Source organism: Zonotrichia albicollis, chromosome 12, assembly GCF_047830755.1.
Source record: "Zonotrichia albicollis isolate bZonAlb1 chromosome 12, bZonAlb1.hap1, whole genome shotgun sequence".
NCBI lineage: Eukaryota > Metazoa > Chordata > Aves > Passeriformes > Passerellidae > Zonotrichia > Zonotrichia albicollis.
Window position 1 is genome coordinate 12,013,319 of NC_133830.1, and position 23,878 is coordinate 12,037,196.

Here is a 23,878-nt window from a genome sequence, read left to right on the forward strand (position 1 = left end):
CACACAGAAAGAGACTTGAATGAGCAGTTATACGTTGTCTGTACTCAAAGAAAAATAACCTGGCAAAAAGCTTCCTAAAACTTCCAGGTTTAAGTACAAGTTCCTCTGTTACTCATGGGATGGAGGAATATATTTTGTCATGCATCAATTCAGATGACACTGACTCTTGCACAACCCAAATTAAGTTCAAAAGGGATTGCTTCTTCACCTTTGACCAAAAAAGTGAGTTTCAGTGATACAATGATATTTGTTATAATCACACAACTTTAAATGGGCAATTTTAAAATTTGGACTTGTAAAAGGTATCGGTATTTAAAAATCTCACATGACATTCCTGCCAACAATTTTAAAACATATAAAAAGTGTTTATTTTAGAAAAATCAAATCTAGTATCATGTCATAAATCATTCCTCTGTAAAATCATTTATATTTGAGGTTAGAGCTCAAAAGCTTTTACAAAATGTGTCAAATTAGCTCTAGTTTACAAAAGAGAAAAGCAGATCTATTTCTTAACCATTCTATCAAATATTAAGCTATTACCAACCTAAAATTGGGCATCAGCAAGACAGAAATCTATATAAAAATAAAATCTCATGGCAGTGTAGAGAAGTGGGAACAAACATTGCATGTCCTGCTTGCTAAGCTCAGGATGCACCACAGCTAAGGGCACAAAATGCTGAGGCCCTCAGGAGGAACCAGAACTCTGAGCTTCAGGGGGGCTTTGGTGCAGCTCCTGTAGGTGTTAAACTGCTGCTCCCAATAAGGAGGTTATATCATGATTAACTTTTGATTTTGCTATTGGTCTTCCTAGTTAAGAACCTCATAATTTATAAATATGCATATGGAGCTTTAAAATTCTGTTTCAAAAATATAAATACAGGAACCCTTAAACACTGTGAATATTGGTTAAAACCCTGAGCTCTCTATATAGGTCCCTGGACCTCCAAAACAGTGCTACCACCATCCCTCATACAGCAGAAGCAAGCTACATCAAGGAAAAAACTTAAATTGACAAATGTATCTCAGCCAATTAAACAATCTGGAATCATAACTGGACTATTTTTTGCTATATGTGATATTGGACAATTTCACTCCAAAAACTGTGTATGTTAAGACACATGAGCTTAAGTATTTGACTCTAACTAACTGGCCTTTAAAAACCCTATCACTTTGTTCAATCTGTATTAATTCCTGTTTCACATAAAGATACTTCTGGAGTTTTTACAAATTAGTTTTCACTGTTTATAGATTTTATATACTCACACTTTTCATATTAAAGTTACAAAAAAATAGGTTTTGCTGACTTTACTTATCATACCCAACTTTACCAGAAAAACACTGTATGTCTATGTGTCGCAAGGGAAAATTAAAAAGAAAAACAATCAATGAGCTCTCCACTTTCTTGTGTCAGAACCCTCACAATATTCAATCAGTAGACTCCTGATTCCAGTGACAGCCCATCACAAACAAAAAAAAAACCAAACCAACAAAAAGAGACAGCCTCCAAGTGGTTTTGTTGTATTTTGCAGAATTTTCTAAAAACACCGTGACTGGAAATACACACAAAAAACCCCCAAAAAACTGGTCAGGAGCGGACAAATTCATTTGCAAAGAGAAAAAATTCCAAGCAAAACTTTAGAGAACATTTTGAATTTGTTCATTTTCAAACATCAACCATAAGATAAAAGGTAGCCCTCAGATACACTACCTTTCTCTGTGCTCCCATTTATTTTAGGTATGAAGTCGTCAACTTGTATGCCTAGGATTAAGAAAGGGCATTATTTTTGGAATAAAGAAAATTGTTTTGGGCTTTCTTTATAAACACAGCATTTTGAAATGTACCTGGCTTTTCATACCACCTCCTCACAAGTACCTAATCAGACAACCCAGGCAGTTTGATGTGTTTCCTGCTAGAGATGATGCTGCTGTTTGTTCAAACGTCTAAGAGGTTATTAACGCCAAAGAGTGACTGCCTATTACACAGATATACGTGAGTATAGGTGTAGATAAAGTGTGTACAGATGGATATAAAATATGTTATAAAATGTGTTTTAAGTCAAGCCCCGGGCCGGAGCGAACGCCCGCAGCAGCAGCGCCCTCTGCCGGCGCTGCCCGGCACGGCCCCAGCAGCCCAGGAGAGCTCCTTACTGGGGAAACTGGGAATCGGAATTCTTCTGCCAGACACCAAAACTACGAGATTATCATAACAAAAGTAACAGAAGAGCGAACGCGGAAACCGGCTTGAAACAAGAAATGGATCGCACCTACCTAAGCTGTTGTGTTCTTTAAGAGTTTTCTCTTGCAGGTGTTCTAACCGTACTGTAAACAGAAGTCCAAGAAAAAGGTATTTCACAGATTAAAAAAAACCAAATAATCCAAGTTCTTTCCCCGCTATTGACTAACCTTGTAAAGCAGTCAGCCGCTCATTGGTGAAGTCGTTATCAGCCTGCAAAGCTTCTATTTTTGCTTGAAGCTCTTGCTCTCTTTCTTCCATTTCATCTATTTTATGCTGCAATTCCTTTTTCTCAGCCAGTCCTTTTTGTTGGATTTCTTCTTGTCTTCCTTCTGCTACCTGCTCAAAAAGATTTTTTTAAATCCACCAAAAAATCAAAATTAACATGTGGAAGAATAATAGATCTTAATTTTCATGCAACTAAATGTATGTAAGTGACTTTCTTAGCTAATCAGATTTAAAAAATGAAAACAAAATCAAATCTACTACCTTTATACAAATTTCACTACAAGCAGACTGAGAAAATCTCAAAATATCTGAAGCAACTTTTTGACTGAGGAACATAAATTTAACAGCAAGAGTAAAGGGCCTTAGAACTAAGAAATGCACAGAGTCTCCAGCATCTCAATTCAATCAAAACCCAAGAACCCTTCTGAACTGAATGTACACTGCACAGACCATCTTGATTGCAAGGCACATCTCTTTCCTTGCTGAATCTCAAGAACATAAGTTTTAAGCTGTCTCCTCCCTCAAAACAAGATAATAAATTTCAGGTTTGATCCTTCTGGGTACACTCATCACCATCAGTGATCGACCCATTACTGGGAAACCAGCTGCCTCAGGAGCAGCAATTGAATCTTTTCATTTGGAAAGAAAAATTTCTCTGAGGTACTGAACTAGAAACCTGGGTTCCAATTCCAGTATTTATCCAATATAAATGCAACAACTGCCTCAGGTCTCCAGAGATGATAACATGACCTTCCTCCTCCACAACTCCTACTTAACTAGACTGGAGACTCTTGGAGAATAGGCTTTATCATAGTGATTATTCTGTTCTCCAGCATAAAAGACCTTAAATACTAATTTATTTTATTCATAGACTTAGATATTGACACTATTGCTAACTGTTGTTTAGTAAGTTTAACTTTTTTGTTAGTTGCATTAGAAATTAAACTGTATTTATTTGTTCAGTTTATCACATTTATTCTATCCAAGTCAGAGAAATTCTGTCATTACCTTTAGCTTGTCAGAAAGATCTTTAATTTCATTTACAGCTCCATTGTACTTATTAGCTAATTCCCTTAATTCTTCCTGAGTCCGCTCATTCATTTCTTTCAGGTGTGTACATTCATCTTCTGTGTTACTTAAACTCCGCTGTAAGACAGAATAATTTTGCAATAAATAATAACAAAAGACAGACAAACTACCAAACACTGCAGACAATAAACTACCAAACACTGCATCTGTTTTTTCCAAGCTGTATATATGCACAGGATGCCAACTAGTCTTATGAGACTTCTTGACCAAGGGAATATAGCAAATAATGATAAAGGAAATGAGACTAATGTCAGCTACTATAGGACAGAAAAATCTTACTTCAAAAGATTGTCTAACACTTGGACTGTAAAAGCTCATTGTAAAAGCTCCTTTTAAGCACACTTTGTACAAGTGGTTAACTGTATATTTCCATAAATGCTGCAGGTTAAACAAGGTCTTACAGCATTTTTTTAATGCATCTATGTCATTTTCCCTGTGTATGTCCCACACACAGAAACTTCTGTAAGACAGCATCATGAATTTTGAAAGCAGGGAGAAAAGGGAAGAGCTGAAAGAATAGTTTCTCATTAATGGTTTAACAATCTTAGCTCTGTCCAACAGGAGAAATAAACACTATTACTTAATATCCTGCAAGTGCAGACACAACAGATACTGACATAACACAGCAACAAAGCAGGGAGCTAAACAGGAGTAGTTACAACTATTTCAGCACTTCCAGAAGAACAGGCACGAAACTTCAGTACCTCCACTTCAGATAGTTTTCTGACCACTTCAATTTTCTCCTGAAGGACCCGCCTCAGGGACTCTTTGGCTGTTGTCTCATAGTTGTGTTTGTCTTCCTGTAATGCTATAAGCTCTTTTCGTATACTGTCTTCTGTTTGATTCTGCACACAGAAAATAATTCAAAATAGAATAATTACTGTTTTGCTCATTACATAAGTTAGACTGTGATAAAGCCTGTTCTATTAAATTTTAGCAATTTCTGATAGATGAGAAAATGTTATGTACAAATCAGTGATCAAAGAGGATCATTGACTGGCTATAAGTAAGTGAGTTTTTGAAGTGTAGCAGCACACATTCAGTGGTCAGTTTTGATCCCAGCACACATTCAGTGGTCAGTTTTGATCCCAGGAGAATTATGGCACTTTTTTTGGGCACTGCTAAGACAATGTCAAGCCTAGGTGACATAGAACTGGACAAAACAGGTCACAGAGGAAAGACCTTAAACAGGACCTGCAGAAAAAGTTTTTATAACATAAATAGTTAAGAGAAAATAGAAATAAAATAAAAATTAAAATCCAAGGCAGACATAGGTGGCCTAAACAATAATCAGGGTAGCACATACTTGTAACTCTGAATATCAGACAGGACATGGGCAATGAAAACAACAGCCACTTATTGAAATGCCTTGAAATACAGAGCAGATGTGCAGCTTTTGTGCTACTCGGATTCCTACATAAGATTTCCTTTTGGAAAGCTTATGTTCCAAATGCTCTCCTACAACTAGCTACTTCCAAAACTTTTGAAAAGAGCTGCCTTTCAGCATTGCTAATACTTGACTTCAGGTGAACTACTTACCTTTGAACAAGCTTGTAATTGATTTCCCATAACCTCTAGTCTTGATAGCAGCCTGTCTTCATCTATTAAAGCCTAGAAGAAAAGAATTATCACCTTAGAATTATCCCATGCTTAATGTAGTGCCAGTAGAGTTCTGCTTTAAACATCTGAATTTTGTTGGGAGTACTTACTGCTAACAGCTATTTCAAAAGTACACAACCACTAAATTTATTAAACATTGTATTTTGCAGAGTTTTAGAGAACCACCGTAAAGTTTTTATTATTTCTGCTGTTTTTTCCCTGCATTAACAGCTAAAATTGATATGGCAGTGCTCAGTTGAGTCCATAAGGAAAGGATGCTGCAGATACCTGCCAACTAGTATCTGAAGCCTCTTGTGTGACAGCAAGCAGTCGCTGAAGGGTTGCCAGCTTCTGTTCCAACATTTGTTCCCGATGTAAGGCTTCCTGTGAAGAGAGCAGGGCACCACTCAGCTCAGCTAGAGCAACTCAGGAAATCAGAAACAACAGAAGAGATCCCAAAATACAACCAAAAAACTTGTTCAAAACCATAAACCCATTCCATTAAATCCATCCACAAATTGATTTGGATAGTTTAATTAGAAAATGCTGTCCTATAACCTCAGGTTCCTAAACCATTCATTTTTCATGCTATGCTGCACATGCTGAGGACACACTGTTATTCTTCCCAAGACTTAAAGATACTTCATCTCCTCAATAATTTGAGTAACAAAACTGCAGACACCAAAGGACAGCTTGGCAGCTTCCATGCAATGAGCTGTTCATCCTCAAATGAGGTCACAAAAGAGAAATGCCAAGCAAGAACTACTATTTCTGTTTGATTTTTGGTTTATGACAGGAAGACAGAAGAGCATCTTTGTTAACTCCAGGATATGGAGAGAGAACAGATTGGTGAGTGAATATGTATTTGGCTTCCAAAGAAAGAGCATCTGCATGAGCTCCTTCCTGCTATGTCAGCAAATACATGTAAAGACAGTATCTATCTCAAAAGACTTGATGTGAACAAATAAAAATTGCCATTATGAAATAAACCAGGCAAAATAAATCAGTAGAACTTATACACAGTTAAACCTGGAAAGAATTTAGCAGCAAAGAAGTTTTCCTTTTTTTTCTCAGAAAGCTGATTTTACCATCCTTTCTAAAGAGTTTTCTTTTATCTACCAGCACACAGTTGAACATGCTACCATTTTTCAGTCTAACTCTTTTGTGCCATGACATCTTGGGAAAAGCACACCTATTAAATTGACACAGAAGCAGGCACAGAAAGGCTGTGAGGAAGAAGAGCTGCCAGCACTGTCCCTTCCTTTGTAGTTTCCAATAGATACAAGCCACAGCATAAGATGTGTTTTGAACAGAAATATTCAGCCAAACTAAATGTCCTTAAAAGAAAACTTACTTGTAGATACTGTGAAAGCTGAAACAATTCCTGAGAATACATACTGGGAGCGTTAGCAGCAACCTGAAAAAGAAGACAAGTAAGAATTAGAATGGTTTTAGATTTTTCATTAAACAGAAGTAATGCAAAATTCACTTAAATCTAGTCACAAAGGTAAACATTACATTATCTGATAATAGCATCTTGCTTCATTTCTTGTTCTGTTATTATTTAAGGGGTTTTTTTTATCACAGAACTTCCCAACTTGGGACTTAGGTCCCACTGTGTTTCTGCAAAAGTTCTTGAACCACCAAGACACTAATGAGTTTAAAGCTTTTGGTACAGTTGAGACTGAATTGACAACAAAGAAATAAGGGGCACAAAGGTGAAGCCATTCAACTCATTGGCAAACACAAATTGTGGGCTTCCAGCTCAATGTCACCACACATATTATGGCTGCACACTTCCTGCTGACCCACGAGTTATCATCATTGTCTCCCTTTATAAGCATCTATTTCAAAATTAAGGAATACCTGTACTATCTTTGAATAATGACAAACTGTTCTTCACTTGGAGAGAAGTGAGGGGTTGCTCTATGGGTTTATTTCAGCCAATCTAATGATTTACTAATTCTTGTAGGCTTCCTACATTGAAATAATTTTTAACTGTTTTCCCACAGTTATACCTGCAGTCCCTCCTCAGGATTTCTACCCTTGTCCTGGATTCAAGCCACACATATTGTTTAGAAATCTGAACTTAAACACAGTCTATAAACTCCTCAGGCTGCTGGTTTCATAACTAAGTTTCCACAGCTGCTTGATATTTTGTTCAAGTACAAAACTCCCATTAGAACATATTTAAGTTAATCCTTCTTTTTAGAGGCTAGAGAAATAATCAACTCCTGATCACTTTTCTCAAGGGAATATCCATTAGCAGCTTTTCTGCAAGTCCCCCACATTACCAAAGCTGAGTTTAAGAATTACACTTTACAATATTGACTCCATGACTCTACAGTGAGCAACTGTGGCTCTGCAGGAGAGGCAGAGAGGTTTGGTCTCAGTCTTCCTTGGGAACAGGACAATGCATTCCAGACTGTGCAGCACAGCTTCTCCTCCATAAAAAGATATTATATTAAAAAAAACAGACCTCATCCAAACACCAAATCATGAGCTACTCTTGGGTCCCACAGAACATCAAGTATTCAATTATGCAACACCTGTGAACCTGTGCCTGGAAATGAACCATCTTAACATCAATGGCTGTGTTCCAAAGCCATGTTTCAGGTGCCACAATGTAAAAAGTCAACTTACCTTCAAATGTACACTGTGATAACTGCCCTTAAATGTCACTCAAAATATTAAACTAGATAAAAAGAGTCAGTGGAAGACATATCAAAATGTTACTGGACAGATTTCACTATTTCTTCACCTTGATAACAAATCTGAAAATAGCATGTGTCTGAAAAAAGCATCAAGCAGCAAATTACTGAATTACCTTGTCAACAGGACTTGGTAATGGTGCATGGATAACACTGAAAAATAAAAAAAATACACAAAATACATAAATGTTGTACTTGGACACTTTCATCAAAATTAAAAATATAACATCATATGTTTTTACTATTTCTTATTTGAACATGAAATTATATGGAAAATCTTCTATAGCAATTTACTTTTACTGATCTTCCCACAAGCAAACAAAGACACCCTAAAGCTTCACATAAGTATTTCTGGATAGTAATGATAAAAGGATATTTAAATAAGCAATAAACCCTACAAAACTTTGGATAATGAAAAATGACTAAAATTATGCTATTTGTGATTAGCACTCAGAGCACACAAAATGTTCAAGTTTTTGGTTTCTACTGCTCTTGGAAGATTTCTCAAAAATGGGCATACAGACAGAAAATACTGTCAATATTCATCTGAGTTTTCGTTAGCTTCACTTCAGTCAAGTTTATGTGCATCTAAAAGAGCCAAAAAAATAATCACTAATAAAGAAATAGGGCAGGAGAATTTGCTTATTTGCTTTACTTTTCTCCATATTCTTCTGTTTCTAATACCCATTTCAGTAGAGTAAACCACAGTCAGAAAAGCCCAACTACATAAGAATTTTTTCTTTTTTTATTCTTCAGAGTTGTCTTAATTACTAAAACCCATAAGGAAATGAATTTTTTTTCTTCATAATGCCTGCAAAAGAACCATGCACTCAGTTACTCCCTTTGCAGGATTGCAGGCAAACCAACTGCTCCCATGATGATTTTAAACATAATGTCCATCAAATCCTCATCACACAGTAGCTGAACTTTGGTAGATGTGAATCCATATCCTTACTCTGATCGCAATCGAGCTTCCATTCCATCTGGAAGGAACAGTTTGATTGTGGAGACTATACATCCATGGGTCACTGAAAAGAAACAAACACTAAGTCATCATGATCCATTACTACTTGATTTCAAGTTCAGTGCTTCATGTTCCAGTGACCAAGCAAACTGCCTGAAGAAACCCTGAGGCAGGCAAAGAGGAGAAGGCATGAACACCTTCAAGCACCAGTGCCTGGCTCTGCCTGCTCAAACCTCCTCTGGACACAGGAAACTTCACCATTATAAACCTGAAGGGGTCATGCTGTGTACTCAGTCCTGGCTGTGGAACAGTTCCACTTCCCACTCCTCCACGTGCTGCAATATCTGAAACTTGTCTTTACTGTACAAAGTTAAAAAAGTGAATGTTTTGATCATAAGGGAGTGAAACAGAATGGATCTTACCTGCAGCAGGTTACAGGAATGCAGAGGTATAAAGAAAATAATGAGCTGCCTTTTGGACAAGATTCTGACAAGCATATCCAGGGACTTAGAAGGGACTATGTCCAATTTGTGTCACCGACACTTCAAAACGTGGAACTTGCCAAGCAATTATTATTTACAAAAAAGGATGGAAAAGGAAATGCAGAGAAGTGTGCAGGAACCACTGAGAACTACATCCTTTTGAACACTGTAAGCAGCATCATTCAAGACAACACATTTCTATTTTGGGGTGCTTGCAGTGCACATCTACTGCATAGCCCCCAAGTGGCCTTTCCTTTCAGAAGAGGTAAACTTGTGCTTGAGGACTACATTCAAGATTTGTTTAACTCGAGAAAGATCCTAAGGAATAAGAGGAAGAAATGCAATATTTGATTTTTACATCAAATTCAAACCTTCTACACAATGTTTTGAAAAATATTACTGATATGATTTTCAGTGCCTTTGCAAACAGTCAAATTATGTGTGTGTCTTGGTTGACGTCTTTTCCCTGTATGGTTCTATTAACTGGAAAGCAAAAATTATTTCCAGATACATGGAAAGACAGCTGTACATTGTTCCCAAAACACTACCACAAGTGAGATACAAATGAGTGTGTGGTCACCTATCATGAACCATTGTACCTCCAGCACCCACTAACATACAAAACAAATAGCTGCTCTCCTTCCTCTGTTATTAATACCAGCAAAACAGTTAATCTGGCTGTGGAAAAAAAGGGCAATGGGCGTTTTAGGACACTGGTAATACTCCAGGGAAATGAGACAGGTCTTTAAGGAAGCTACCTCAATAGAATCTAAATATAGAGGAGAAATGAATCCAACCAAGACAAGATGGTTTTAACCTTTATTTAGCTAATGCTTTGGAGACGTATTCTCCTGACTAGAGCATCTTGTTTTTTTTCAAGCTGACCTGGTAAAGTATTAAATTTACATGCCAGGGCAGAACAGATTAAACTGCAGGGTTTGGGGTCTTGATTTATAAATTGAATAAATCCAGTTTGCAAAAAACATTTAAAAAATACATTAGCAATATTAGCTGTACCCTGTAATACATAGCTTTCACAATGCAGAATTCTTTCTTTTAGAGGAAATCAGTGATTTTAATAAGAAAACATTAGGATACCTGACATTAAATGGCAACAGACAGCTTTACCTTCGGGTCACATATCAGGTAGGTCTGCTGTAAGATTATATAATTCTGAAGTTTTTCTGTCAACAGCTAGACCAAAAAAAATCTCCTAAAATCTGCAGGAGCTTTATTTGTGTCAAGATATAACAGACTTCTAGCAAAAAGTCTCAAATAGACAGTGACTGGGAACAGGTACCAAGTATTTTGACAAACTTATAAAATTAAAATAGTAAGAAATGAAACAATATCCAAACTCTGCAGTCTGACCTTAAGCTATCAGTTCATTGCAATTGGAAAAATAAGGAGAAAGCAACACAAAAACCACGAATACAGTACTGACTGCACAGAAGAACAGCAACGGTTTAAATTCAGGTCTACAGTATTTCTTGTGAGGAATTAACAAGAAAAGGCAGTAAAGCAACGCCTGGCGTCCCAACAGAGCTGAGGCACCCCTTGTCCCCGCGGCTCACCCCCCTCTCCTTCTCCATCCATCCCACTCACCTCGGGGCGCTCCGCGGGGCCGCCGCTCCCGCCCGGCCCCGGCACAGCCGGCATTGCGCAGCGCCGCCGCCAGGGGGCGCCCCAGCGCCGGCCACCGCGGCCGCCGGCTCCGCCCCGCCCCGCGCGGCCTCCGGAGCGGGAACTGCCGCCCCTCAGCCACGGCTCCGTCCAGAGCATCCAACTGCCGACCCACAGCCACGGCTCCGTCCCGAGCATCGAACTGCCGCCCCTCAGCCACGGCTCCTCCACAGCCACAGCTCCGTTCCGAGCATCGAACTGCCGACCCACAGCCACGGCTCCGTCCAGAGCATCCAACTGCCGACCCACAGCCACGGCTCCGTTCCGAGCATCGAACTGCCGCCCCTCAGCCACGGCTCCCTCTGTGGTGTGAAACAGCTGTCCCCCATCCACAGCTCTCTCCACGGATTAAAACCCTGCTCCTGCTCCATTTGCTGTTCCACACTTTAGTCACAAACTTCTTGGTCCCCTTCAAAACACGCAGCTGACCCACATTTCACAACTCCAAAACCCCCGAGACCCGTCCTAAACCTTGACAGGTTCTGCTGCACTACAGCACAACGGGAACACAGAAACCATTTCTGTTTGTCTCAATTTTTGCTTCCTACAGAGCCAATTGGCCAGTGATACTTTTGTTTCTATTTTCACTCGTTAATGTGGTACCCAGCCCTGAGGAGCCCCCCACACCCCTCGGGGGTCTATGCACTGCCCAGCAGCCCACACTGCTGTGGGGCTCCCCACTTACATGACCTCCCTCAAACATCCCATGACAGAACACACATATGAGAGTCCAAACCTGACTAGAAAAATGTGCATAAATTGCATTTGAACTAAACCATGTTGGAATTATTTGACCTTGCTTTGCAAGGCTGCTGCTGCTTGCTGTGCAGGGAAGTATCACCAATTAGCTCAGAATGCTTTGGCACAAGTGGGAAATTTAAATAGTGCTAAAAGAATATAAACCACACTAACACAGAGAAAAAGCACAGGTTACTGCTGTATTAAGGAGAGGGAAATGGTGAGGCCCCGGTGCTTGTCAGTAATACAGCAAGTGGACAAATAAGGAAGCAGGAGGGATGCAAACACTTCTCCAGGACCTATTACTGAGTTTGGCTCAGCAGCAGGAAACTGAGGAATTGGTTCTCATACTTGATAAACTGAAAAATCACATACTGAACATGCCACTATTTTAATGAACCAACTCCAGATCACATTTGCAAGGAAATTACTTATGAAAACACAGCCTGAACAATAAAATAAATGTATTCTAGCAACGCTGACAGAATTCAGAATTTACATGGGCAAGTACACTCATTCTGTCCTGTCATTACCTTATAATTACACACAGCAGACTGCTGACGTGTCTTGTGCAAGTAAGGCATTATGTAAATACCAGAGTGCAAAGTGCTTTTAAAGGCAATCACTAATTTAAAAACTACTTTCCTGTCTGTTTCATGACTAGATTAGAGTAACAGTAACATCTAAGCCTACTGAAACCAACTAGTGAAAAACCCATGTTTATATGCATTCCAACCATATTCATAGGTAAACACCCTGTGATGATACAATCTTCATTCTCTGCTTGGGGGAGCAGAGAGGGAAGAAACCAAACTTGTATCCTCTTCCTCATTAGAGAGCTCAACACATTCATGAGTAACACGAGCACGGCTTCCAAGTTCAAAGCCAGAGAAAAGGACAAGGAAGGCTGCATAATCTGATCACTCATTACACAAATGCCAGGTCACCAGCATTTGTGTAATGTATCATGCTTTCTAAAACTAACACAAAACCACAGCAAATAACTACTACTGGCAAAAATTCATGGCAAGAATTTGCTTACTATGAACTTTGTGCAAATATTTCCATGAACTAACTGCAATGTGCTGATAAAAGCAAGTCAAGTGCAATTTCTCTTCCAACTAAATCTTATAATAAAAGTTGTTTTAGTCTAAATAACTTGAAGAAATTCAGCTCCTCTTAGCAAGGACAGCATCTCATCAAATTAATAGTTCCAAGTTCATTAGATGCAGTGTATACTCTTGATCTCTTCCATGTGTACTGCTAGTATTCATAAATGTTTACAATCACTTCACATGGAAACACTTTCAATAACTCCCAGCAATTTCAGCTAGGCACCCTTGAGTTGAACCTTTGCAATATCATTTTTGAGAAGAGTAAAACAATGCTAAGACCTTCACTATAATGAATCACTCAAAAATCCTACAGCTCCAAAAGCTCCTGATGATAAAATACCGCCACCACCATAACTTAATAATGTTTTCTTTAAACACATTCATTAACCTTCCTCTGATACTTCAGATCTGAGAATTACAACCCCATCTGGCTAAAGACAAAAATTCACGAGTAACAGAGCAGGTGCCATCTTTATCTTTTGTTCACTTAAGGTACTTTAAGAAATTCTCCTGTTGTACTATGGTTTGGTTTGTTGGGCTTTTGGGAGGGGGGTGCTTTGATGGACATTTCGTTTATTTGCTTGTTTTAAAAACTTTATCACCAGCCTTCCAATTTAATATTATTTTTCCATTCTTCTCTAATACACTTCTCTTTAAGGATAAGCTCTGCAAAGGTCTTGTTCAGAAAAGCAATAAAGGGGTGATGGCAGTTGACCTTTAATGCCAAATCTGTGTGCTACTGAGTAGGCAGGATTCTGCAGAACATGGTCAGAAGTTCAATGCTTACAGAAAGCAGCAGACACATTAAGGAACTTTAAAAAGTCTTGACAAAACTGATTATAGTCTGACAATCCCCATACAGACCAGTCTCCAGAAAGATAAAGAAATGGTTCTTGACATACTATGTAATGTCAAAAGAAAAGAGATAGAGGCTGCATTTTAATTAACACTGATACAGAGCTATTGCCATAATACAAGATCTCCTGAGCATGCATACTGGGAAGAAGACAGCAAGAGAAACAAACCAAACAAAAATGCCATCACCTTGTTTGTCAGCTAGCAACTTTTTCCTAATTCTCATTTTAAAGTACCTGTAGAAATCAAAATCAGTAGCTGACACAGAAGGAAACAGTGGGTACCCTGAAAAGAATTGTTAGCCTGTTTCAAACCTACACTGACTACTTGATCAAGAAATTCAGGTTCATACTTCTGCCACACTATTAGCTGAAACTTTAAGGTTCAAAGGGCTTGAAAGAAAGGTAATTACAATTATAATAATAAAATCCAAATACAAAAAGCCCAATACAGCATTACACACATATGCTTGTGTTGCACTTTTAAAATTGCTGTAGGTCAATTTAAGTGAAGCAATAGATGAACACATAGCCACAGCTGAGCCTCCTTTCCCAGACCTACACTTCCCCTGCATCCAGTAAGGAAGAAAGCAGGCCATGGAAACAACCCAGTAAAGTCCATCTGGGGGTGTGAGGGCAGACATAGAGGCTGTATTTTCAGCAGACATGTTTCTTGATCAGGTACCACATGGCACCAGGGCTCACTGCCAGCACAAAAAAGGGAAGAAATACCAAAAAACCAAACAAGACTGCTTTCTTACAATGGGAATGCCATTTAGTTTTAAAGACTGGATTGTGGTAAGATGTTCCAAATAAATATACTTGAAAAGAAACCAAAAAATGATCCATACCCTTACCTTTCCGCGTGTTCTCCGTCACATCTACACCAAACTGGATGATGTCACCTGACATAATTTCACATGGTGGGCTTTCCTCAGATCCTCTACTCAGTCTCTGACTATTAATAAAGGTACCATTACTACTTTTAGTGTCTTGAAGATAGAACTGTAAACAAACAAACAAAAACAACAGTAAGATATTTGGGAAAAGTAAGACAAGAAATACAAGCACAAGTAAAATTTTATTTATATAAAATTTATTTCTAGAAGATAACAAATGTATAAAACTCTAAACACCCTCATCAGGATGTAAAACCTTCCCATCATCAAGAAGTATTTGTATTTGATTTTGAGCTCACATATGATTGAATTCTAGCACATACACTATGCAAATAATTGCTACAAAGTGTGCCTGAACTGCTGCCTGCAATAGAGGATCACACGTCATCAGCAGCAACACCTTTTGCCACATACATACAACAATTCATATTTTTGAGTTGTCTAACACAAAACTTGTAACTGCTCATACATTCAAGGTAACAGTATTGCATGACAATCACGCTGCAGGGAAGGCCACTGAAGGAAAACCTCTGGCAAAAGACAGAATTCAGGAATTGCAATGAAAGGCCATGGTGAAACTTGAAGAAAACCAACAGGATGCTTTTACTAGCAATACTAGTTCACATCATTAACTAAATTTCAAGATTTCAAGTACTTTTGTAATCACCCAACTTCAGAATTAATTAAATGTTAATAGAAACTTATTGAATCTGAAACTGCTTTTATGATGCAAGACTTGTAGCCTCAACTTCTGCATCTGAAAAGAGGTTACAAATGAATCATCCAGCAGAAAACCAGAGTGACTGGCTGTGACTGAGCAGTGACAGCACAAAAGAGGGGACCAGAACGCTCCTGACAGCCAGGTGTAACTACTGGAATGAGTCAATCTCACTACTCCAAGATAACAATAGCTGCTACAGGAACCTGCTGGAATGGTAGAAATCACTGGCTTCCTGCACTCAAAGAATCTCATCAAGTCCCAAAGCAGGCATAAGATTGGGGAAAAAGATGTTGTGTTCAGAGAAATTAATCTATTTCCATCTTTTTCTTATAAAACCAATTGACCTTTCCTTTTTTGCAGCACTCCCTACAAAATTTTCCATGTTTTTAACTGCCTCTATTATTGCAGGCCTCAAAAAAAAACCCCTGATACATAGCTCAAAACCACAGTGAAGGGGAAAGATGGGTTTTGAATGGAGCGAGAGTAGAGCACCAGGGCTCCTTAGATCTTGTACTGGGAATGACACAGAGTGTACGAGACAGATCTTATATGGCAAAACCCAGTGGCCCTGGACTCACTAATCAAGGGGAAGGCCAGCACAGAAAGTCCATGTAGGTGTTAGAAATGAAATGCAGTATGTGAAAAGAAAGAAAAGCAGTATGTGAAAGACTTCCCTTCCCCCAACAGATACGCCTTAGATCTTCAATTGAAGGAAAACAAAACAGTAATCTGTCATAAGCTGATAAAGATGAAGGTAAACATAAATTATGGATAGATCAAGAAATTCTGACTGCACTCACTATATTAATAATCAAACCCACTCTAAATAATACTCTCCATAGTATTAAATACTATCTATTAACATACTAGTGTATCATACAGCTTTTATAAGTTATATGCTTTAAAGCCACTCTAATTAATTTGCTTGTTAATTTAATAGGCTGAAAGTACTGAACTCTCTCATGGCTCAGTGCAGAGGTAATTATTTCTTGCTTCCTGTTTGTTTTCAATTAGCTTTCTTCTTCATTTGAAAATTCTTCTGTTATGAAAAAGTGAGTCACAGGCAAGGAGAAACAAACATGCTTCTGCTTATTTGCTCTTCCCCACCCTTTTCTTCTCTGTGCATATCTGCCTTTTATCCCTCCCAAGGTTTTGATTAATCACTGCCCCTTGTAACCACATTTTTGCACAATCTGCAAATGGGACTCTGACAAGATAGCACAAGGAAATACAGGACAGCGACCACAGGAAAAGAAGTGCAAGAGAGCATCAACCATACAAAGCTTGTAAAACATCAGCAGAGACAACATTCAAACGGCAAAAGGATATTTGTAAACAAATGTCTACAGAAAATACACATTGCATTTAATATTATGTAACTTATGTCCACTTAAGTGCATACTACTGAATTGTATTACATAAATTTTAGAAAAGTGATGCTGTTCAAGTCTTTCCATCCTGTTTGTAAATATGCTTCTTCCTGTATCTAGAAGAAGTAATACCAGCCACATGTTAGTAACTGATGTCTGAGGAAGGGAAAACACACTGCCTTCAAATCTTGCTATAAAGGATTCAGTTATCTTTAAGGCAGCCATTCCTCAGGAACCCACTGAGCCAGCCCCTTTCAGGTAGCAAATCCCAAAGTTACTTCCATGCTGGTTTTCACTAGTCCAAATGATGTTTCTTAAAGGTCAATCTCTCCATCCCTTTCGCATAATTACTAAAGCTATCTTCAGGAAATAAAATCAAGTGCAAGCCCTGAAACAAACGTGTCTATACATTAACTAACACTTGTGGCAGCACACTGGTTTTTATGTAGTATTTAATTACGCAGTAAGCACAGTGGGTCCTCAGATTGCCAAAGCAACACCTTTTAGAGAGCAGCTGTGTGGCACAGCACGTTCTGGGAGCCCAGCACCGCCTCTCCTCCTGCCCCAGCACTCTCAGGCAGCAGCGCTGCCTCCCGCCCTTCCCAGCTCTCGCTGCCGAGCTGTGCCACCACCTCCCCACCCGGACTGGCTCAGGCTCTTGTTCAGCCACTGCAAACCAGTTCCGAGCAAGGTAAACAAGGAGGTGCTTAAGCTGACGAAAAAATGGCAGCATGTACTGGCCTAATTACACTTGCTTTTATAATTCACTCTCCAGAGCGAAGTCCCAGCCCTTTTGCACCTCATATTAACAACAAGTCCAATGCAGAGCAGAGATGGCAGCTCACACACATTCAAAACAACTCAGCTTTTGAGGACTGTTACAGCATGACCACATCCTTAATTCAAGGGATAGCTGTGTAATTGTGTGAGTGCTGGTTTCCCCTCCTTTCATAAAAAATACAAGGTAACACAAAGTATTCAAGAAACTCACGTTCCATTATCATAACATCTCAACCAAAAGTCTCTCCTAGTCTCTCTTTCTTCTTTATAATTTATCCTTTATATGCCCTCCCACCTACAAGCCATTAATAAGACCAATTAACTGCAGACACCTTACCAGCCTGCTTCCACAAAATTTTTGAAGATTTTACTCTCAAATAAAACTTGCAGTTCATCAGTACACACAAACTTCTCCAAGTACAATCCACCTTCCTTAGAATCTATATTATGGAAGTTTCAAAAAGCTACAGATTTTTGTTTCCCTGTTTTCAAGGAATTATGGATTTATTTCATAAACTTAGTATTTATCGTATTTCAAATTAGTCTTCAGTTTTGCAAATGAAACAAAGGCACCTCCTCTGCTCTGACCTATGGTGCATAAAAATCACATTCCTCCTTCTAGGTCAATGATTCAGAAGAGCATCAATAACCTGCTAAATCAGTTCATGTTTTTGTTCATGCAGTTAGATATCACTATGATTTTTCCCCTATAACAAATTGCTGGTATTTTCAGATTAAAGAAACAGAAGGTTCTTCTGTAGTGATCCCAAACCATAATACATCAAAGCTAAGTACATAAAATATGTTAATTCTAACTGATATTAGGAAGTTGCAAATTGCTATGCTCCATGAGGACAGATTTTAACCTAATTTATGAAATGTAGGTTAACTGTTTTCTTCAAAGTAATAAAACCAACTAACAATAACAAACTCATTCTGTTTAATGATCACTATTGCAAATTCTTCCAGAAGGCAGCTGAAGAGAGCTCCTTAATTAGCCTGACAAGTGAGAAAGCCAGGATGTGTTGTCCTTCCCAAACCATACAGAGGCCTGATACTGGATGAGACACTTCTGTCTCAGAGAAGACAAAATATGGGCTCAGAGATGGATACAAAATCTTGAAAGCAACACACTTCCTCAGTGATTTGATTATCTGGATTTAATTACAGTAGAACTACAGGAAGAAACAACTGACCAGCTTTTTCATACTTCTATATTTGCTATTACTATGTACAGCCATCATTTGCCATTTTAATAGCACATTACTGCTACTCCATCCAACCCAGCTTGAAACTGCAGTTCAGGGCAATTATTCTGACAACTACAGTGAGGAGAATTGCTGGAAAACTGAGGCAGTTTGTCCAGAGATGTGAGATTCAGTATGTGAAGAGAAACAACTTCTACATCAAAAATGCAGGAAGAAGAAGAAATCATTACATATAATTAAACCTATTTCAGCCTCTTTCCAAAGCTGAATTAATAATTAAATAAGTACCAAATTGTCGGCTATTGCCTTTTACACAAAGTCAATATATTTTATGTATTAAATAAATTTCCACTGTCTAAAAAAATGAATGTAGAAAAATAAGCCAAATTTCAGAATCTCCTAGTTTACCATTCTTTTTCTCACCTCTTATTTCCTCTGTGAAAGAAGTACACACAAATCCCAGGAGCTTCAGGGTCCTGTTATACCTTTGTGGCTTTAGCTTGAACCAGAAAGATTTCTATGATTTTGTCCAATTATGAACTATAACCCATAAGGAGTTGGCAGTTTCATTTTTACCATGGTTACCACCACAAAGGGGCAGCAGGGCTATTAGCCAGAGCAGTTAAACCATAAAATGCTGCAGTTAATGATGAAAAATTCTTCCCTGACTCACACTGAATAATCATTGAACAATTAATGCAGGCATTATAAATGCACCCCCTGAGTACTAAAGCTAATACCCAAAAGCAGGAAGTAAATAGGGATCTAGAAATTGGAATACTTGCCCTGGAGTGATACTTCACTAAGCAGTAAGGTAGCTGAGTTCATTTACTCACTGCATGCTGAGAATTCTACCAGGAAACAAAATACACTGTGCACAAGTCAACTGTGCAAAGCCAAAGACTTTAAAACAAAATATATACCATGGTCAAACCCACATGGCCAACATTTGCCACACTGTGGCTAGAAATTTTTTTCTCTCATATTGTCACAAGATGAAAATAATCTTATTTGAATCTTCACAGTGAGAATTTTCTCATTTTGGAAGAGCACTCTGCTAGCAGACTACACTGTGCAAACCATACTGAATTCCAGGTCAGTCCTTTGGCTGTAAGATACACAAGTTCAAATGCTAAATTACCTCCAGATCCAATTGATTTGAGTTTCTCATTCTGGTCTGCTTAGACAGATCCCAAATTCCTTTCCTCTCACTTGCCTAACTCCACCCGTCTATCAAGGAAGTAGAAGTATTTGTCTCCATAAGCAAGAGTAATTCACAGGGTGGGGTGCATCAAGCAAAATTGCTTTTCTATTTAGTTTTCCATTTCTTAAACACATAGATCTAATAGCTCTTTGCTATTAGATTACTAAACCCCAGCTCCTTCAACCCAGAAACAAAACTAGTGCAGTAACTTTTGAGTTATTATGAAAACTCCTTTTTAAAATGATTCTAACTACCCCAGGCAAGCACCCACTATGAAACTAAAAGCAACCAGCTGTGAAGAAAGGGATTTTCCAGTCAGATTGAACAGAGTGAAGGAGTGGCAGCTGGCTTTTCAGGGACCGAAAGTATTGGGCTTCTCAAGTGAAGCAAAACTTGCTAGTAGTTTTCAGTAACTTTTCTAAAAAATAATAAACTTTACCACTTTGTCTATGAGGAATAAAAGAAAAAAAAAAGATAAAAAATTGACATTCTTTGATATAGCACGGGACAAAAAAAAGTCACTGTGTTTTTAACTCAAAGTGTAAGCCTAATGTATGCAAAAAGGTTAAAATCTTCAGCTATTCCCAGGACTCCAATGCTATCCCTCCAAACTTGCCAGCAGTTCAAAGGGGTAGAGGGGAAAGGGCAGCAGGGAATATGCTCCTCTGCTAACCAAGTTGTTCCTTTGTCTGTTTACACCTTGAAGTTTTGTTGTCTGTACTGCCAGGACAACCCTGCTGGTTACTCATACCTGTTGTCAAGCAAAGTAAACTGTGCCAGTAAAAGCAGCTTTGTGCCCGCATAACTGAGCCTGGGTATAAACACAGCTTGGCCTTTGCAGACACATTATTTGAGGTGCTATAAAATATTCATCCCTGTGTTCCTTGCCATGTCCTGCTTGTTCAAGTGCTTTGAAGTTCACTATAGGTCCTGTCACTCAACTTCACTTTTGTGTGAGTGGTCAGCAGACTTTGCCCAAAAAGGGCACAGGGACTATGCCAGGGAAGGGAAGGGAAGATGGATGGATTTGTGGGGAAGAAGAGGAATCACCTCAGGCAGGCAGGAAGGCAATGCCCAGCACTGAGAGACACCAACAATTAACTGGGCATAAAACATCTTTGGCTACAGGCCTGACATGCTCTGCTCCTTCCTCGGCAGCAAAATGTCACCTTTCTCAACAGAACAAAGCAAATGTTCCAGTTGTACCCGTGAACATTTCAGCACAGACTTTTTTTGACATATGACTTTGCAATGCTTATTTTAACTGCTGACTTTTACAGATACACTTACACCTATCAGAACTTTCAATTCTGGCATATTAAAATCATTAACAAAAAAAAAAGTATGTTTGCAGACTTAATGCCACCTCCTATGTGTTGTGCCCATTTAAGCACAACATTTACTTTCTAAATCATTATTCAAACCACACTATTGGTAGTAGTTGCAATTCAGCTTACTCATCTGAAGGGGAAAAGCTCGGGACTCAGGGTTCCTATTAGTCAATAGCTCTATACTAATCTTCAAGTAGTTACAGATAATCTACTTTACATTCAAAAAGAAAGAGGATATCAGACACTTATTTGACAATGATTTTTGATTTGTATTAGCAAGTGGTCTTTATTAACAGAAAGGCTACTAAAAATATTAAACAATTCTTTCTAATTAGTCAGTTTTACAATTAGCTACATGAATCTTAAAAATATGCTATTTAAATGGTTTGAGCTATTTTTATCAAATATAATTCTCAAGCAGTATTGTTGCATTTTTCCAAGTAATTCATACTTAAGAGAATGACACAAGATGGCTAAAAGTTTCGGTCTAGGACCTCAAACTATATCACAATCCAAGTTCTCTAGATTAAGACAAAAACAAAAACCCTTGCTCACAATTCAAAATCTGTGCATGTATATGAAAAAGAGGAGAAAAAAAATCCCTACTGCTTGTGTCCAAATCTAAAGTTCTCTGTATTGTGAGACAACTGTCTCAAGCTGAATTAAGAAAATTAAGGAAACCACGACCTACATCATCCTTGCTTTCATGAAATACAAAAATGTAATTGTGAGTTCCTCAGTTCAGGAGAGCCATGAAGCCCCTGGAGCAGGCCCAGCAGAGGTGATGAAGATGATGAAGGGACTGCAGCATGTCTCCCATGAGGCCAGGCCGAGGGAGCTGGGAGCACCTTGAGCAGGGGCCTCACCAAGGCCTGTCAGTGTCTGCTGGGAGGTGTCAGAGCACAGAGCTGGGCTCCCATCTGTGCTGCCAAGCAATGGGACACGAGGCCATGGGCAGAAACTGATGCCCAGCAAGTTCCACCTGAATGTGAGGAAGAACTTTACTCTGCAGTAACTGCACACTGGAACCGGCTGCCCAGAGAGGCTCAGTCTCCCTCACTGGAGATATTCAGAACCATTGGACACAATCCTGTGCTGCATCCTCTCAGGGGACCCTGCCTGATCAGGGAGACTGGACCACATTACCCACTGGGGTCCCTTCCAATCTAACCATTATGTGAAATTCTGTGAAAATGTAACTAAGTAAGGAGACAAACTGCATTACAATTCCTGAACCCCTCAACATCACTCAGTGCAGAGCTGTATGAACATCACTAACTCACCTCAAGATTGCTTTTATTTACTTTAATTTTGAAAGGAACTATCAATGCTCCAAACACCTAAAACAAGAAAATATCTGGGGAAAAAACCCATTAGTGTTATGGGGATAGCAGTTTATACAGGGAAAGAATCCTTCATATAAGGTGATAAATATATATATCAATACTGAAGTAACAGATTAAACTGAAAACAAAGCTTTTATTCTATGATTGTGCACTATGACTGTGCACAACCAATGTGAATGGAAACACTATCACAAAGGATGGCTCCCCTTTCTAACCTATTTACCTTCACCCTCCTTCAGCAGAACTGGCAGCATTCAAGTAACACACAAACTATTTTCTAGAAATAAACATTTCAAGCCTAACTTGACAGCTGTGAAATTAACACCTCCCAGCAATCACATCCCATAATGGAAAAATGTCGTATAACACCAAGTCAGAGAAGAACAAGTCCTGGACACTCCCTATTATGCTGTAAGGCCTCCTCAAAATCCTGTAGTTAGTACACTCTCTGGTAGAAGATTTATGATGAAGGATGTGAGCAGAAGCAATCCTAGGCATGATACAAATTATTCATTCTTCTTCTAAATAAAAATTTCTGCAGGAAACACAAAGTGTGGAACGAAGTGACTGCAAAAGGTAGAAGCTGCTCATGTACCGGGGTCCTGATATATCCCTAGATTATTCAAATAATCCAAAAAGGCATTCACTGTCAAAAGGAGAAGAATGACAAGATAGATACTCACCAAAAACTTCAAGCCACAAAATGCGACACCCCCATATAAAAATAGATCCCTCTCTCCACATCAGTGTCACTAATTTTGATGCAAAAAGCTATTTTTAAAAAGAAGAGATGTAGAGGAAGAGTTCTAATTTACAAGTAATTTGGTTTATATATAGGCAACTGCCTTGCTACAGTGTCACCATAGTTACTAATAACTACTCTTTAGAATGTCTCTTACTTAACTTTTGTCCTAATAGCTCACAAAAATTTCTGAGTATCAGACTTCTGCTAAAAGTGCTACATGGTTTCAGGATAACTTGAAGAATTTTGTATTTATTCTCTTCTCAGCGGAATAAAAGTCTATCCCTTCACATGCATCATGCTTGAAAACTTTTGCACATGAATCACAAAAGAGATGAAGGATATTAACACCTTCAGAAAAGATCCAATTCCATTCTGAATATAGACAAAGCACACAAGTTTCCCACAAGAAAACTACCCAACTCAGTACTAGTTGCATACAGTATTCTCGAGGAAACTGAATTTTTAGCCTACACGAAAATTCTCAAGTACTATTTTAATCCCATCCTGAAAATGCTGAGAGAATTTTAAGGTACATCATTGCTTTAACTGCAAAGCTAAAATACATTAACAATAAAAGT

General features: G+C 38.6%; 1 protein-coding gene across 41 annotated transcripts in view; it reads right to left on the reverse strand.

The window, feature by feature from the left end:
• Positions 1–23,878, reverse strand: part of SLMAP (sarcolemma associated protein) — an 89,877-nt gene that overhangs the window by 43,779 nt on the left and 22,220 nt on the right. For 10 of the 41 annotated variants that reach the window (XM_074549819.1, XM_074549818.1, XM_074549841.1 and 7 more), the window contains exons 3-13: positions 14,548–14,701; positions 8,816–8,888; positions 7,977–8,013; positions 6,504–6,566; positions 5,438–5,533; positions 5,090–5,161; positions 4,255–4,395; positions 3,470–3,607; positions 2,404–2,572; positions 2,269–2,319; positions 1,709–1,759 (exon numbers count right to left, since the gene is read on the reverse strand). In XM_074549819.1, coding sequence (XP_074405920.1) covers positions 1,709–1,759; positions 2,269–2,319; positions 2,404–2,572; positions 3,470–3,607; positions 4,255–4,395; positions 5,090–5,161; positions 5,438–5,533; positions 6,504–6,566; positions 7,977–8,013; positions 8,816–8,888; positions 14,548–14,701 — 1,045 coding nt within the window. The remainder of the gene's footprint in view (positions 1–1,708; positions 1,760–2,268; positions 2,320–2,403; positions 2,573–3,469; positions 3,608–4,254; positions 4,396–5,089; positions 5,162–5,437; positions 5,534–6,503; positions 6,567–7,976; positions 8,014–8,815; positions 8,889–14,547; positions 14,702–23,878) is intronic. The other 31 variants (XM_026792500.2, XM_026792488.2, XM_026792489.2 and 28 more) reach the window with 7 other exon arrangements.